General features: G+C 46.9%; 1 protein-coding gene across 2 annotated transcripts; it reads right to left on the reverse strand.

The window, feature by feature from the left end:
* Positions 1-1,135: 1,135 nt before the first annotated feature.
* LOC134136888 (serum paraoxonase/arylesterase 2) lies at positions 1,136-16,722 on the reverse strand. Of its 2 annotated transcripts, none has more exons than XM_062569145.1 (9): positions 16,612-16,722; positions 13,055-13,125; positions 8,336-8,391; positions 6,634-6,799; positions 5,648-5,774; positions 4,686-4,886; positions 3,938-4,019; positions 3,354-3,482; positions 1,136-2,401 (listed from the first exon to the last, which is right to left on the reverse strand). In XM_062569145.1, exons 1-9 carry the CDS (start codon positions 16,683-16,685, stop codon positions 2,243-2,245), a joined length of 1,065 nt encoding a protein of 354 aa, XP_062425129.1. In that variant the 5' UTR covers positions 16,686-16,722; the 3' UTR covers positions 1,136-2,242. The 2 variants fall into 2 exon arrangements, with proteins under 2 accessions (XP_062425129.1, XP_062425130.1); XM_062569146.1 differs by lacking the exon at positions 16,612-16,722 and adding an exon at positions 13,218-13,385.
* Between the last annotated feature and the right edge of the window lie 923 nt (positions 16,723-17,645).

Here is a 17,645-nt window from a genome sequence, read left to right on the forward strand (position 1 = left end):
AAAATTTTTTTTAATAGAGCAAGGAAAGAGAATGGCCATTTTCTTAATGTGGGGATAAAACGTAGCATGCAGTCGTTTGTTATGACCAGTGCACATATTGTTGTAAAAACAGGCTACCTTTACATTGCTGTTCTCCCATGTTTTTTCGTGGTTTAAAGAGAACTGCATTAGTTTCGATATATAGAACATTTTATTATTTTATACTCACGTATAGCTCAGTTGTAATTGCAATGGTCATTTCATAGATTCAAAATACAGCAGTCCTGCTGAACAGATTTAATATATCTTTATTTATTCTATTTTAGCAAAGCATTAAATTAGCTAAGAAGCAGCAGAAGGCCCAGACTCTCCAATTTGTCTAGTCATTTCAGTGGATTTACATCTAGCAAAATGTAGGCCAAATATTCAGCCGTTAAGCTGGATCCTTAACCCAGACTGTGTATCCCCTGCAGCTGCATTGTAAATGCTATCTTCTTCTACTAGTATTGCCATCAGCTGTGAGAAAAAATCCTCAATCCACAAACAAGAAAAGTTTAATTAAATACAACAAGGCTTTATGATAATTAAGTCCAAAATAAAGACTGGCACCTTCTGTGCTTGCTAGACCTTTCCTTGGTGCTTGGGCCCGTTACGTCAGACACCTGCTTTCTGGCATGCCAGAACTGCTGGGCATGGCAATAGCGGCTCTCGTAAGAGCAGCTGGAGAGTCACGAGGCCACATTCACTGCATCCAGGTTAACTAATAATTAACACCCTCATAATTCGGAGCCAGACTTGAGGGCCATCCTCCACTGCTGTTCCTGAGCTGCCAGTGCATTTGCCATCTAATGATGACTAAACCCTGAGGGGCAGGAGCTGTGCCCCAGCGTTGCCTTTTGCAGTCTTTCCAGCCCAGCACTGCTTGAATGCACAGTGGCCCAACGTCTACTCCCACGTCCTCCCCGAGGCTGCGACGCTACGGGAGGGTGGCAACGGGCTTCAAACCCTCCCGCCACCACACTGAAAGGAATTTAGTATCACCCACTTGTCCTCTGCTCAAATGCTTTAGGAAAAGGTAAGGGCAGCCAGTGCCTGCACTTCCACATACAAGCAGCCCCCAAGGAATAGTTTCATTAATGTTCAGAAACAAAGCCAGTAACCAGTGAACACAGTCTTTATTTATTTTCTGAATGGCCAGAAACAATTAGAAAAGTGGGAGATGTGTGACAAAATCCAACAACTTGTAGATTTACTCATCTGAAGATGCTTAGGTTACTGGAAAATGTGAAACTTTTAGTTTTGCCATCAGTCACTCCTAACAACTGCTGAGGCAAACACTGATGCCAGCCCTTCTACTTATCCAACCACACAGTAAACCAGTCAGTGTTTTAGCTGTCTCACTACCACTGCTTTAAACGCCTGACGCTTTAGAATGTGACACTTTTTATTTCTGAACAAATAGTGTCACGAGCCTAAAATAATTTTTAACAAATGCTACCAAGCAAGCTTTTTAGCTAATCACAAATAACTTACTTAATACTCCAATCTCATCAAGGAGATGCACATCAAGGAAAAAGGCTTTTTTAAAGCTCCCTTTGGAAGAGTCACTAAGAAACCATTGCCAAAGTGATGTCCCCTCTTTCCTCAGTAGGATTAAGCTTATGAAACTGAAGTAACATCTTTAATGTTTTAAAACACTTAAATTTAAGCTATTTTAATGGCTTAAAAGGGGAAGAGAGAAGAAATGAGGCTGAAATAACATTAATTCTCCTTCCTCTGGTTCCTGAAGCGTACGGGGAAGCTGGCAGGAAGGTTTAGGAAAAGACCCGCCGGCAGTTCAGTCCCTGGGAAAGGCCCAGGATCAGTGACAGGAAAGTGCATCACGCACGTGGGTAGCAATTTGCACATTAAAAAAATCAAATTGTTCCAAGAAATAAACAGAAATCCAGTCACAATAGATAGGTAATTCCAAGTCTGGCAGTTTCAGCTATTCGCAGTCACAGCTTGCACTTCGAGTTCAGCCTTTGCTGCTGACAGCGAGTTACCTGCCTTGGACAGAGAAGCTCTAACGTCTCACCTGACATTCTGTTTCCTTTACTCTTGCATAAAAATCTCATTTCCCTTTTGGAGCGGAAAGCTAAAACGCCTGACCCATGATTCTGGTTAATTGGAAGAATCTTGCAATCAGCAAATTTAGCAGAAACTATGCGAGTTCACATGGAATTAAACCCTTTCGGCTGCAGCAAATCTCACCCGGGCCGGGCTATAGCTTGCAGTACAGCGCTCTGTGAAACACTGTGCCGATGAGCAGCTTTCCCTCGTAGACCGCCGCCACCGAGCTCCCCTGCAGCACCGAGCCGTTCTCGGCGTACACGCGCGTCACTGTGGGCGTCTCCGAGAGGATGTTCTGGATCCGCAGCACCTGCAAGGGGGTGGACGGGAGAATATGTCCACAGTGACGGCTGTGGGTGAAAACTTCCCACGGATGGAGCATCAGCTCGTTAATTTATACTAATTATTTAGACTGATTAGCTGCCAGTAAGTGCAGTCGTTTCACCGAGTGACTCCTGCGCTAAGGCCACCAGTGCTGCTTCAGTGAAGCATAGTTCGAGACGACCGAGTTGTGGGATTTGTTGTTGTTGTTGTTTCATTGGTTTTTTAAAGTATTTATGCAATAGAGAATCCATCCAACTAAGGCAGGCAGTCATCCCCAGCATCAGGAATGTGCACGTTTTTTCCAGGCTAAAAGTTGCCTAATATCTACTTGTTTTCTTATCTTTTCCAGAGAGAGTAAACAACTGCCTGATGTTAGGAATCTACTGCTATTAAAAATGATCATTTTCTCAAGTGTCTTGTGGAAAGGTCAATATAACACTAAAATCAAATGGACCAGCCACCTGCACGCACAACTGAGTGCGATGACGCAAGCACCCCATGGAGTTCAAAAGGAAAAAAGAATTACAGCGTCACCGACAGCTGAGCTAGACTTGCACAGCTAAACCTTCAGAGGGAGAGCGTTTCCGGTTTTGCTTTGCGCTCGGTCAGTATTTTTGTTTTGCAAACAGGTGCGGGGCTCAGTAATTAACACTGTTCATCAAAACCTGATTGTGCAGCCGCAGCTGCACAGAGAGAGGACTGAAGTGCTAAATGGAAATTACGCAGTTGTCTACTAAGTAGCTGACTAGGTGTTTGTTAGCTGGGTTTACACTGCTGGAGTTTTCCGTGAGAGACCAGAAGCTAGAAGCTGGGAGAGAGGGAGGTCTTTGCTTTCACAGAGGCTGGTCAGGCACCAGTTACGTTATGCCAGGACAGGTTGAACAACGCAACTTCCTGGTACAGACAGATCCAAGAGACTTAAGTGTCCCAAAACACACCTCAGAGGCAGGCAGATTTTCAGGGCTGTAGTAGATCAGCTTCATTCCATTGGGGTGACATCCAGTCCAGATGTCTCCAGTGTGAGGGTCAATAGATAAGTTATCGACTAGAGTGTCAAGCTGCAGCGTCTACCCAAAACAGGAAAAACAGAGAAATTAAAGCTATTAGAAGTTCTGGAAGCTGATTATAACACTACCTTATTTTCATCTCATATTTGCCTGAAGCAATGTTTCTCACTATTCCCATTTTTCTTTTTCACCGTACCCTTTCTGCCGTCCACCACACCACGCAAAACCCGCCTGCTGCTCCAGGCTCTGCCCTGTGGCTGCATTCGCACCTGCGTTCAGACTCTTTATTTCTGTGCTTTGCGGCTTTGCCTGCACCGACCGAACGAGACTCCCACTTGGGATCCCTGGCTGGTCACTGGCGTGAGGGCCAAAGACCCGAAGCACAGGAAGGGGAAACCATGGCAAGGGCTGTTGCAAAGCACAACATCAGATGCAAGCGAGGGGGATCCAAAGCATCCACGGGGACTAACCTGTCATTTCACATATGTCTCCTTTCTGAAACCGCAGCACCTTACCTTCACGTGGGTTAAATTCCAGTTAGCATGTTTTTCCAGAACATGGACATTATGATCAAATATATCTGCAACATAGATGTACCTACAAAAGAAAGCATCTCTTAGCAATGTGTATGAGTAAGCAGATACCAAAACCAGTCGGTTCCCCATGCGTAAGCCCAGCTCCTTCTAGGAGGAATTCCAGCCGGTGGCTCTTACACGGCAACAGAAATTCCCAGAGGCCACAGGGTGCCGAAATGAAGCCAACCTGCTGAGGCACTTAGGTAGTTGCATACCGTGCCAGTTCCTCCACTGCAACACTCTGAAACGGCCTGGGATCATTAAGCACACAAATACACTTTCTTTTTCTTTTCAAAGACCATCTGTATAAACCACATAACTAGTTAATACACTCGTATAGACTTTAAGACTGTAGAGTATTCCCCACTTTCAGATATAATGTTGGGCCACTAGTCCTTGCAAGCAATATATACAAACTTCTTTATCAGCTGATTAAAGTACAACAACCTTTGATCTTACTGCACATAAAATACTACATAAAGCAAAAAACATTGCCTGTAGTTAGAGTGAGAGACATTTTACTTTTGGTCTACAAGCACTTCTTATTGCTTACATTTTATAGGTATCACCTTGCTTTACACGAGCCAGTTTAGACACTAACCACAGAGGAATGAAACTACATGCACAAGTTACGATTTCAAGTTTCTTTTGTGTGATTCAACCGAGTCAGAGGCAAGGAGAAACTTACTTTCCATCAGGTGAAATGTTAATTCCATTGGCTGAATAAAACCCAGCTGCTACTTCTTTAACTTCTTTCGGACTATAGTAAACAACATTTGACCAAGTCAAACCCAAGAACATCTCCAAGTACATCAAGATGAAATCAAAGAAGTAGTGGTCATTGGTAGCATAGAAGCTGTCTGGTCCCACAGCTACTAAATCATTCACACTAAGAAAAAAAAAGAGAGAGAGAGAGAAATAAGAAAGGAATTATATGACAGCTATGAAAAAGTTTTGCAGGATTGTCCAGAATCCAGCTGGGATACAATGTGCTGCAATTACAGATGGCATTTCAGATACACACTGTGTTATTTAGACCATTTTTACTTTCATTTTGTTTTACATGGGCCAGAACTATAAAGCACTCGGACTTAAAGATGACTACGGGGCATTAATCAGTTATTTGGCTAGCTGTTTACAAGCCCACAGAGACTTTTGCTCTCTTCATTACACACAGCTGGAAAACAGAGAATTGCTAGGAGTTGTGACAACTTAACTTTTCAAGCCTCCTTCATATTGCAGTCACTTTGCAGCAGCATAGATCAAGAAAATTTTGTAGGCAGCAAAAAAAGAAAACCTAAAAATATACATGTTTTCTATACTGTAGCAAAATCAGGATAATAGAACATCTGAAGATTCTTACGTACAGTGAAACAAGACTGAGTTACATGAGAGAAAGAGAAAAGGATGCCAAATCAAGGTAATTCACTAATTTCACAACTATTAAAATTTCTCATTCACAAAAGAGATTGGAAAAACACAGTACTTGATTACACAGATAAGAAGTAATCAATGAGAGAAACAGGAAAGCCATCTGAAAGAGAAAAGCTTTCTTATTAATATTATCCTAAATATAAAATTACCTTACTTTGTTTTTTACCAAAAGAAGCCTATTCTTAGATGGGGGAAGACTGTATTTGGATCCAATACCTTGGCAGAAGGTCATGTCGAATAGTTTTCAGGTGTACAAGAGAACGGTCATCTTCTGAAAATTTAAACACTTCTACTGTGCTCTTCTGATGTGGATGATTCACAACGAAGAGGTACACGGAATCATCTTAAAAAAAAAGGAAAGGAAATTGCTGAATGTCACTAGGTCTCTGTAATTGCTGCAATCTCTAAGCATCCACAGCTCTGATGCAGCCTCATTACAGAGCACATGTTGGTTTTGGTGCATTTAGCTCATGGCTTTTTAGAGGCAGAAGGAGGAAGCACCAAAAATTTGCCACTGCATACAACAGGATGCCAGTGCAGTCGAGTCCAGATCCTCACCATTTGTTTGGCCTTTCTCTCTCCTGAGAACTGCCGTGTAAACTAGATGTTTATGATTTCAGCCAAGGGAGGAAGAAAACAGGGCTTCACCTTTGCACCCAAGCCGACGGGTGCTGCAGTCAGGCTCACTGCGGTGCCTGGTTGCATGCAACAGCCACCGCTGGCTGGGAAGGAGGCCTTCTGGTGGCCATGCTAAAACTTCAGTGAAAGGACAGGGGAAAGAGAAAGGAAGGAGAGTATGAAGTATCCATTATTGGTGGCAGTAGCCTTCCAGGGAGGATATTAGCCACCTCACGTCTTGGCCACAGAGCACCCAAGAGTCTGGGTCTATAATTTACCCTTTAGAAACAGAAGTCCACCCTCCCGTCACTACTGGGCGGTGGAGCACACGTCTCTTGAAAATCTTTGAGCTCAAGGGTGAGACAAAGGTGGGTGGCTAAAATAAACTTGAGGTGGTTTCAGCACTTGAAACATTTTCTATGTTTTCTCTCCTTTGAAATTACAGAACACCTTTCTGCCTGAAAACCTTTTTTCTCCCACCAAGTGCAGGCTATTGGGAGTGCAATGCAAGGCATTGAGGGATGTCTGCTTGCATACTCTCTAGGGTGAGATTCGCTGCCACGTCCAGTGAAAGCTCTCTTTACCTTCATCTATATAAGTGCTGATCCCATGAGGGCTAAACGACGCCAGATCAAACCCACGGCTGATTCTCAGTTCAATTGCTCTTGGATTTTCTTCATTCAAATCCATCAAAAATATTTCACCTGGCTTGTCTGATGCAAAGCTGTGCAATCCTGGATATCTCAAACCCTGTAAAATCAAAATGGCACATCATCGTTCCAGGGGGGAAAGGTAAAAGGAGCACAACAGGGCTGAAAATGGTGACACTTAGTTGAGGCTTGCAAGCACACCTCAGGATCTCCTCCGGCTTCCTGCCCCAAAGCAGGCAGAGGAGGAGCAGGCTCTGCTCTCCCCAGCGAACCCCACTTCACAGTGCAGCGATGCCAGCAGCACCCAGGCAATGAGAGCCATGCTCCTGGGCACCCAGAACCACCCACCAACTGGGTGTCTTCCCCACCGCCCTGCGCCAACCTCCTTCCTGGGGAGGTGGGCAAGGATGGGGCAACAAGGCAGGCAGCTGCATACAGGCCAAGCCTCGCTGCCAAAATCCCTCCTTTCTTCCTCAAAGCAGCCTAACAAGCCTTCACCCTCTGCCAATGCAGGCTACAGGCTCATCTTGGAGAGATCCAGCTGCTAGACAAGCAGAGCTCCAGCACCAGGGAAGGGACTGATGTGCGTGGGAAGATACCGGAAACCCACCCGGGCTTTCGATGCCGTAGCAATGATTGCAGCTGCCCCCCAGCCCCTCGCCCTGCACAAGGCCTCGTGCGATCCTACGGCTTCGGGCTGCACGGCTCATCCCAGCCGACTTCAGCGCTGCAACGCCACGCGAGGGAACACCTTTACCCAGGCTCTCCCTGTATTTTGAAATCACTCTTTGACCAATCACTCTGGGGGGAAAAGTGGAAGTCCAGCACCATTCGGTGCATCCAACAGAAGCACAGTACACCCACAGTGAGCAGCAGTGTGACAGCTCACGATTTCTGTTGTGAACTTTCCAACTTTATTGCTCTCTTGATGTTTCTAAAGCACGTAAATGAAAACAGCAGCTTTTCTTTTAGAAAGCAATTCCTAGCCCTCTTGACTGCAAAGAAAAGCTTGAAAACCTAAGTCCTAAAGGAAAAAACAAACAAAATCCCACAAGAACAACAAAGTCAACACACAAAAATCTGACTTTTTAAGATACAAAGTTTACACTCATTTTTAACAGGAGGGAGGTTTGACATTTCAACATTTCAAGTAAGCAGCATGAGAGAAATACAAGGCTACATGGGGAGATGAGCAAGTGCAATAGGATACACGTATTAGAGCCACCACTACCACCACCAGCACCACCACTTCTAAGTTGAAAAATACACTTGCTCTAAGAGGAGGAAATGGAAATGCCAACAAAGCTGACTCAGGCCTGCGCTATTCCTCAGGAGCCACACTTGTAGGAAAATAGTCCATCTGGCAATTTCCATCTATTGCTTCTGTAGGTAACAAACCACAGAATCACAGAATGGTTGAAGTTGGGAGGGACCTCTGGAGATCATCTAGTCCAACCCCCCTGCTCAAGCAGGGTCACCTAGAGCATGTTAGACAGGATCATGTCCAGGTGGGTTTTGAAGATCTCCAAAGAAGGAGATGCCACAACTTCTCCAGGCAACCTGTACCAGCACTCTGTCACTAAACCAGGACACCAAAGCAGGCCAGCCGAGCCCAGCGAGAAGCGCAGACACTTACGGAGCTAATGAAGGCCAGCCCATCAGGGAGTATGTCGATGTCTTCTGAACCCCTTTCTGCAAAGGCAAACAGTTTTTTTTCAGAAGATGTTAAGCATTCCCGGCTGAACAACCTTCTGCTGTGTGCATCTCCAGCTCTCACAAGCGCTCCTTTCCGGTATGACGGCACAACTGATAAAGCGCAGTGGAGAAAGCAGCAGTGGCTGCAGTAATTATTAAAAGCGATAGGTAAAGCTCCCCCCGCCGCCGCCAGCTTTGGCCTTTAATGCTCCGTACTATGCAACGGCATTTCACAGAATCACCGAATCAGCGAGGTTGGAAGGGACCTCTGGAGATCATCTAGTCCAACCCCCTGCTCAAGCAGGGTCACCTAGAACATTCCAGCTCACTTCTTGCTTCTCCTCCCAGCCCGGCCACAGACACAAGGTGCCCTGAGCTCGGAAAGCTCCTCTGCCAGCGCTGCACTCCCCGGGCTCGCGGGTCGCGGCCACGCGGGATGACTCACTCATTTCTGACAGTTATGATGTTCTGCAGCAACTACTTAGCGCCCGCTTTCGACGGAGCGGTTTTCAGGACCAGACTCGGCCCGTACGCTTACATAACGCAGCCCGGGAGAATTTCACACGCTGCTCCCTGCGGCGGAGCTGGGACACTTCATTAAGATGGATAGCCAAATATTTAGTTAAAGCTCTCAAAGGACAGTAGAACTACCGTATCTTTAAAGACTAAGAGGGCCAATATTTAGACCACGTGTTTAACTGTGAGTAATCATTTCCAATTCTGCCAGTTCCTATGATATTTCTCCCCATTAGAAAAAAAACAAAACCCTTTAGTAAGAACACTAAGTAATTTTAGACTGTGAACAAGTACTCTCCACAGAGTATTTAGTCCAGTGCTCAAGTATGTTTGCCAGCCTGCGTTTTCATAGCTTCTCCAAGAAGCCTCCCCACTTTTCTCCAAACCACAGCCAGATTTCCAGATAAGCTTTTTTCCAGAAAATGGCTATATTAAACCCACCTGAGAGCTTCTGCTTCAGGAGGAACATGTGCTGCAGGTTTTATTTAATGAGGCAAGAGCTTTTCCACCTAGGCTTCCCCACCTCTCTGTATGGTGGGTGCCAGCAGTAACTCTGTACCAAGGAAGACCTCAGGAGCCTGCCATAAGCTGGTGATTCCCCAAGTCATGTGGAGACATGCTGGCATGGCAATCCCAAATCCACCGCCTGTGGAGAAGGAAGCTGCCAGGAGCTGGTTGCACAGCCGTGGTTTTGGACCTCCAGACAGCAAAGCCCTTAAAGGCAGGATGATGGAGAAGCTCGTCTACCTGCGCAGCCCGCTGCCGGGGGACAGCGCCTGCCAAACCCTCGGGCTTCTCCTTTGCTGCTCCATAACTCCTACTCGTCCTGGCATGAGTCCAGCCGAGCTGTAATTCATCCAGGGGCTGCCCAAGAGCTTTAAAATATATCAGTATCTTACTTCTGTGTTTGGCTACTGAGTTTTGACTGGGCTCAGGCAGGAGGCTTGAAACATTTAGAAGCACCCCGAAACACTTGGACTCAGCCTACCTTCCTTTATAAAATGAGGCTGGTGGCAATTCCCCCCTCTTTGCGGGACTCTGGCACAGATAAGAATGGAAATATGTTTGGAGAGGCTCGGCCACCGTGGTGGCATAGGCCTGGTGCAGCACGCGGAGAGCGAACAAATCGAGTGAGATATAACCGTTTCCCTCTGCCGAACGAGGCTGCCAAGCAGAGGGATGGGAAAGCTACCCGGGAGCGGGCAGCTAAAAAGCACCAGTGTGCGACGGACGTTACGATGGAGGTAAGAGAGCCCGGCACTGAACTACGCCCTGCTGCTCAAAAAGAACGTGCACAGCAAAGCACGATTTTGGCCATTTCCCAGCTCGGTCCGAGTCTGCGTAAAAAGGAGCAAAAGCAGCGCTCTGCGTTTTGCATTTGCAAGCAAGGCAATGCCTACTCAGCTTGATCCTGCCGGGCCACCGCTGCCGAGACGGCGGCGGCAAAGCGTTATACAGGCCTCCCCAGGGCACCCGCTCTGGCACGGGGCTGCCTGAGACCAGAGAGCTAGCAACTTATTTAGGAGGCCTCTGAAAGCTACCTACGTTTTATATTCAATTGAACCACCCAACCCAGTTTGTCCACTGAGCTAGCTGAATAGGTAGGTTTAAAAAAAAACCCCGAAAATTAAAGACACCAAGAAAAATATCACTGTTTATGCTAGAAAATTTATATCTTACTATTCTCTGTTTTATCATAGTATGAATTGTTCTGCAGAGGCACCTAACAATAAAAAAAATGGATTTCATGCCCCAAAGCAAGTGAATTCCCTATCTATATCCCATGCATTTTTCTAAGACACAAGTATTTACAGAAATTTCTATAGCAGCTTCTTGAACTTAGGGAATTACTTCAGGACATGCGGTTAATTTATTATAAACCACTAACATGATTAAGGTACCATAAAATTCAGAAGATACTATTTATTCAACAAATACAGAATTTTCTACATATTTGCGGATAAGATTTAGGACAAAGTACATTTTTTTTATCACTTTGTTCAATGTTTGCAGCTGTGCTTATATTGCACAATATTTGAAAAGCAGAACAGATCAAAGTCTTTAAAAGAGAGAGAGAGAAAGAAAGAAAGAAAGAAGGAAATTGTGCACAAAAATAGGGGTCCACTAGAGAATTTTTCTGTTTACTCTGGGTTTGGTTCCATTACTACTGATGCATTGCTTTTAACATAATTACAATAGACTGCACCAGATGCTCTGTGTTTTTCTACATACCGAATGGGTAGTTTAAAATTATTTGGTGCAGAGTTGATTCAGCTCATTACCTATGCCCCACTTCAGAGACCAGTAGGATTATTTCAATGCTTAAAACAAAAGACAATGTTTATTCAGTTTTATCATCAATTTTTAAAGGAAAAAGGCCCAGGAGGACCAAGAGACACATGTAGAAAGATACCTTACATAGCTACAGTGACTCACATGAGCAACCTTACAGATCTGAGCACAGTGAAACCTGCGGTTTGAATTGCATTACTCAGGCAGCCCCTAGGTGCTAGGGCTCCCCAGGCTCCCTTAGTAACACAACCTGTCCCCGGTCATATTAAGTGGGTTTTGGAAGACAGTTGGGGGCAGATGGAAACTTTTTACATTGCAACCATCCTTTGTTACCTCTATTTTTGCAGCATCAGACCCACATAGTTAGCTTCTTCATTTCACCTTTTCCTAAACCCAGCAGATGACAGCCTGAACCCAAGGCAAGGTGCCCAGCTCCATGTGAAGGGACAGCGACAGAGCAGCAAAGTGAGAAGCAGAAACAAAACTTTGTAAATTGATCAGCTGCAACCTCTGAGCAAAGCAGAATTCGCCTAATCTTCACGGAACCAAAAACAAGATGTTGTTCATCATTTTGGTTGGAAATTAAGCAGAACTATACTTGCATTTTTCAGCTTTCCTTCTTTCCTTAACAGAACAAGCATTTTTGCAAACTCTTGTAAAGACGGAAATAGTGATGTTCTTGGAAGAATCACTCAAAAATGATTTTTATATGAATCATCATCAAACAGGCATTATCCTGAGCCTTGGGTGAGTAAACTCAGGCTAGAATTCTTCAAGTGTGATTTCTAAAGACTTATTCTATGCATAGCCCCAGGCAAAGGAATACTGCATACATTTGTTCATTCATTGCTGTAATTTGATTTCACAAAGACTTCCAATTCCTGAAACAAGGAAGAGGTAAGATTTACAAAACCAACGTTATGACTCAGCAAGGCTGTTATATCTCCAAGGCAAGGCTGTTAACCCTCATCCACAGCTTTTTTTTTTTTTTTTTTAATGCATGCAAACTCCATGCAAATTTCCACAGAGCACAGACATTTCCGAAACACTAAGGGGGAAAGTAACCCAGTTATTAAGCCTCTATTAAGCTTAAAAAATAGAATTTGAGGAGAGTGGAGACACACCGCGTGTTTAAAGCTATCAATATGATACTGTAGTTATACTAAAGGGAGAAAAAAAAAACACAGATAAAAATTCCCTGGTTTTAAATGCATGACCTTAAGTACAAAGGCAGCATTTCAACCACTCTGTTACACCTTTTCACAAACCGGACTGCGGTCACAAATACGACCTCTTGGTCTTCGCGGCCTCAACGTTAAATTGTGCAACGGCGCTGAGCTTTGGGGCGCAGCGTGGCACAAGCCCTCTCCAAAATCTGCACGAAGTGGGGCTGCAGGGGAGGCAATCCAGGCCGGCGCCGAGCCGGCCGGCCCCAGCAGCATCTCCTCGGCCGCCCGCGCCCGCGCTCTTCCCCGAAAGCGTCCGCCCTCGCCCAGCTCCTGCACCGGCTGACGGCCGCCTCCCGGCACCTGCCTCGAGAGCGGGCGCTCCCTCCTCCAAAAGGCAAGTCATTCCCTAGGCGGCTTAGCGAAGGGGAAACGTTTGCCAAGCACTGATTTGCAAGAAAAGGGACAGCAATGTTAAATGCCAAAGACAAAAGCTCTCACACCGAAATAGCTAGTTTTTCAGCATAATCTTCCACCTGCTGCTTCTAACGGTCCAAGTAACAAGACATTTTTGAAAGCTAAATTAACATTTTATTTCCAGGATCGGGCTCAGAAGCTGGCTTTAGCAACCGGTTTTAAATTAAGACTGGACAAAAGCAGTGGACCGTGTCCCGTCGAGCACCTACCAATGCCTTTAATGAGCCGGCAGTTCGGGAGCTCTACCGGGTCCACTTCCCGCGTAGCGTTGAGTCTCCTCCTGCGAGCAGAGAGCGCAGAGTTAACCGCACACAGGCAGCTTTAAAACAAGTAACACTTCCAGCGTATCTTTGTTTTAGCTTTATTGCTTACCACATCCCAGCAACGTATCAGCTGCAAAATACCACATAAGCAAAACCCAGTACTGACAGCAGCAATTGCTCCAAATCACTGCAGTGGTTACACGCTTTCAGAGGTTGATTCTCCTAGACTGAACAGCTTCATGAACTTGACTTTGCTCATGAGCTTCAGGAACAAGTTTTCGTGACTTTTATGTCACCCACCACAGCTAAAACACACGACAAAATGACATAATCAGCCACACTTTTTCTTCGGGTCTCAGCTGCCTAAATACAGTAGCACTCTGCAGTTAGGTCCAATTTTTCAGATGAGGAGAGGGCAACATTTTACTGCATCCCACTGGCCATTTTTAGTGACTAGGTCACCAGTCGTTGCATTTTCTTCATTACTTATTCTACATTCAGATTTAGCAAGAGTACTGTTGCAAGGGAGGACTACTCATTTCCTAATGACAAGTAGTACCTGGTATGATGATTTTCAGCAATTACCCATTTCCTTCGTCTTCTCTCCAGCTTCCCACCCATAGCATCATCCTTCAGCTGTGCTTATGGCACCCCTGAATACTAGATGTGGGCAAGTGCTGCTGGACCAGAAGCAGGTATGATGCAGACAGAGCCAAGTATCTAGCAGATATACATGAGCATCTACATATTAATTCCTATTTCTCCCTCTCCTCCCTTAAGGGATGTGTATGAAACTGTATGAAAGTCACCTCAGTACCAGGACTGCTGTATTTGACCATGTGGTCCCCAGCACCAAAAGCAAATACTTGTGCTTACATCAAGCATAAAAATGTCAAGCAGATTTTTTTTCCAAAAGAAAGCTTTAAAACTAATGTATTCTACTTTTTTGCATCACTATCATGAATGCATTTTGAGGACGTACTTGCTAAAAGGATAAGGAATTCTGTATTTAAAGACCCTGTAGCAAAATCTAGCCATGCTTTTGTTATAGTTTTAGGCATAAACTGAACAGCAAAATCAGTCTGTGGCATGAGAAATGTGCAGTGCAGCCGAGCACCATTATAGTATTTAAGTCTTGCATTCTTTTAATTGCCTTATTTATGATTTCTAAATTGATTCAGTACTGTATCATTGCCACATAGAAGCCATCAGTTCTTAACATAAGGCAAGGAAAATAGGGGAAAAGGGGGGGGGACAAAAAAGGCAGAGGAGAGCAAGGGAAAGGAGTCAACTTCAACTCTCCGTGCCGCGCTGGCTGGGGTGGCCATGCCCTACGCTACCGCTGCTGCTGCCTTGGGACTTTTCCCTCTCCTCTTTGCATCAGATTTTACAGAGCCATCAGCAGCCGCCGCAGCACCAGGACAGCAGGGGCTCAGCCAGCTGTCAGCGAGCGACGGCAACATCCCGACGGCGTTCCCAGGGAAACACTTCGTGAGCTGGAATGAGAGTAATTCGAAAGGACGCCGGTCACAAGCCTGCGGCGTACAGAGAGGCTCTTTCCAAATGTGTCAGTTTATCTAGCTCGGGCAGCCTCAGCTTCTCAGCCAGATGGCCTAGACAGCGAACCGTCCTTACTAAAAGTACATCAGATCTGCACACTGCAGCAGATGCAACTTCAAAAAAAGCAGGAATTCTGCCACTTGGTGCAATGCCAGTGGACGGGACCTTTTCCCACCCAGTCTGTTACCCTAAGTCCACTGCCTCCCATTCTCCTTCCCAAGACCCAAGGAACAGGCACTGCTTTTCTTTGAGCAGCAACCTCTTACGTATTCAAAGTCTCGCTCTCCGTTTCCTCTTCTCCAGACTAACCAGTCCCAGATCTTTCCTTTTTTCCCTGGTGGGACTGAGAAACACACTCTCTTATTTTTCTTTTTTGCTCCCAATTTTTGCTCCTCAAACGGCCACAATCTTTCCTGAAGCACACTGCTGTTTTACACACAGTAGCCAAGCCTTGTTAATACAGCGTGTTACAAAGTGATAACACTGGCTGTTTATATATGTATATAAATACACATACATATATGAACAGTAATGTCACATATGTAAATTGTCTGAGAAAACAGTAATACAGTATTATTTGCTTTCAAGTTTTACAGGTTAGAGAGGGTCTTCAGAAAAGAGCTAGAAACTTTAAGAAGTCGGTGGCATAGTTCAGTGTAACTTCAGCCAGTGACACACAAGAACTTTACTTGCTAAGGATTTCAGAAATTCAACTACAAGAAGAAAACATGGAATTTAATACCTCTAATGATTAACACACCTGAGAATATAGTCAGTTATATCCAGTCCTGTTTTTCAAAGAATTTGCATGACCAAGAACTATTACTATAGTCAAACCCAGTAGTAGAGCATGTAAATAAGGTATCTGCCTTTTCTAGAGTCCTGAAGACTTGTAATAACTCCTCTGGTCTTATTATCTTTTAAGCAGTTTGGGGATTCTCGTATCATAGCTTTTAGAGACAACAAACCACACTCAAAAAGAGCCTTTGCTGGAGTCCTGCTGCCTGGGTGGAGGCTGGGAACAGAGAGGTCTGGTAGGAATTAATAACACCACCCCACACTTTCTCCTCCCAGGGCTCCAAAAAGCCAATTTAGAGTAGGTTGTTATCTGAAGTTGTATGTTTACAAAGCCACCACAGCCTTACGGCCTGCTGCTATGCTGCAGCTTGCTGAAAATGCAGAAAAAAAACAGGGGGAAACAAGCCACGGAGAGCTGCAGGCACCCTGGGCAATGGAGACTCTCCTTTACCAGGCTGCCCACACTGCACGTGTGTCGGCAGCAGGAGGGTCTCGGTGCCACCGCAGCGGCCGACGCCGGCCCTGCCGTTAGGTGGACGTGGTGCAAACGCACCTGTACGGGGTATTTCGGTCCCACGAGTACAGGCCCCCTTCTGTAATTAGCTATTGTAACTGCATCCCCCTGATCAGCTGGATGTTGTTCCTCGGCCTGAAGTCACCAGCTAGGCGTTTGCTCGTTCCCAGCGCGCGAGGCGCCCCGGGGCCGGCGCTCGCACGCGCCTCTCCGGGCCCGCAGCGCCCAGGGGCCGCAGCGCCGCGCGCCCCAGCTGCGCGACTGGCGGCCGCGAAGCGCGTGCCCTGCCCGGGGAAACCTCACCGCCTGCGGGCCGCCCCGGGCCGCGGCCTCGGAGGGAGGGAGGCAGCGCGGGCGGTTCTGGCGGTGGGGCTTCCTCTCAGCGTCCGGCCGCCCGCCGCCACCGGGGGCGAAGCCGCAGACGCCGGTTTCGGCAATGCAGCTGCGCGCCGCCACCCGCAGCCGCCCCCGCGGCAAGCGGGGCACCGGCCGCCCGCCTCGGGGGTCCACGAGGCCCCGCCGGCCCCGGGGCAGCTCGCACCCCCACACACACACCTCCTGCGGGCGGGCAGGGCGGCGGCGGCGGCGCGGCCCCCCGGCCCCCGAGCCCGGCTGCGCCCCGCGGGCTCACCGGAAAGCCAGCAGCCGCTCCCCGACCAGCGCCGCCGCTATCCCGACGAGAACCGCCGCCAGCAGCTTCCCCATGGCCGCGCCGCGCCGCTCCCGCCGGCGCCAGCCCCAGCCCCGCCGCCCCAGCCCGGCCCGGCCCGGCCCGGCCCGGCGCCGCCCCCCGCCCCGGGGCCGCCCCACCCCGGGGCCGCCGCCCGGCGGGGCCGAGCAGACGCGCCGCAACCCCCTGGCGCGGCAGGAGACGGGACCCGGGGCCGCGGAGGAAAGCGCATCGCCGCCGTTGTCTTTTACTGCGACGGGGCTGGACTATTTCTTCCCCTTGATTTTCAAATTTCCCTCTTTTGGCCCCGGGTTACTCAGAAAGGCAGGCAGCTTGCTTTGCCAGGGCCCGCGAGTCTCGCTCTGATGAAGTCTGCTTAAATGCTGGAAGTATGTGGCGGGGTGGATGGGCAGCAGTGCTTAACGTTTGGGGATGCTGGGATGGCAAAATAAATAAACCGATAAGCAAGGGCTTTCCCTTCGCTATTTATGATCCAACTCCAGAAAATGCAACTCATGGCATAGATAAGATAATGAACCACACTGCACCTCATTTTTACTGTACTGTACAGCCATGTAAAAGGACTTGCACAAGACTGATTTCTGATCTCAACCAGCTACAGCACCATTTGTAGGCATAGTATTTTCCATTTATTTACAATACACTTTGGCAGAGCACACACTAGTTCCTGTCTGGGTCTCATTTTTGGCACATAGTGGATGCAATTCATCTGACAAAATCTAGATGCCTATGGAGGAGATGCAGACATCACAGTTGGTCATAAAATCATAGGAGTGGTCATACTGTCTCAGACCAAAGGTTTGTCTGGCCCAACAGCTCATCTCCAACACAAGCCGTAGGCAGATGCTTAGGAAAGAATAAGAAGGAACAAGGCAAATTGGATAAATCCCTCAGGTTTCTTTCCCAGCTTGCAACTCTTTTCAGCTCAGCTTGATGTTGTTTCTACCTGTTTAGTAACTCTTACTGGATCTATC

The sequence above is a fragment of the Rhea pennata genome, chromosome 2 (assembly GCF_028389875.1).
Source record: "Rhea pennata isolate bPtePen1 chromosome 2, bPtePen1.pri, whole genome shotgun sequence".
In the NCBI taxonomy this organism is placed as follows: Eukaryota; Metazoa; Chordata; class Aves; order Rheiformes; family Rheidae; genus Rhea; species Rhea pennata.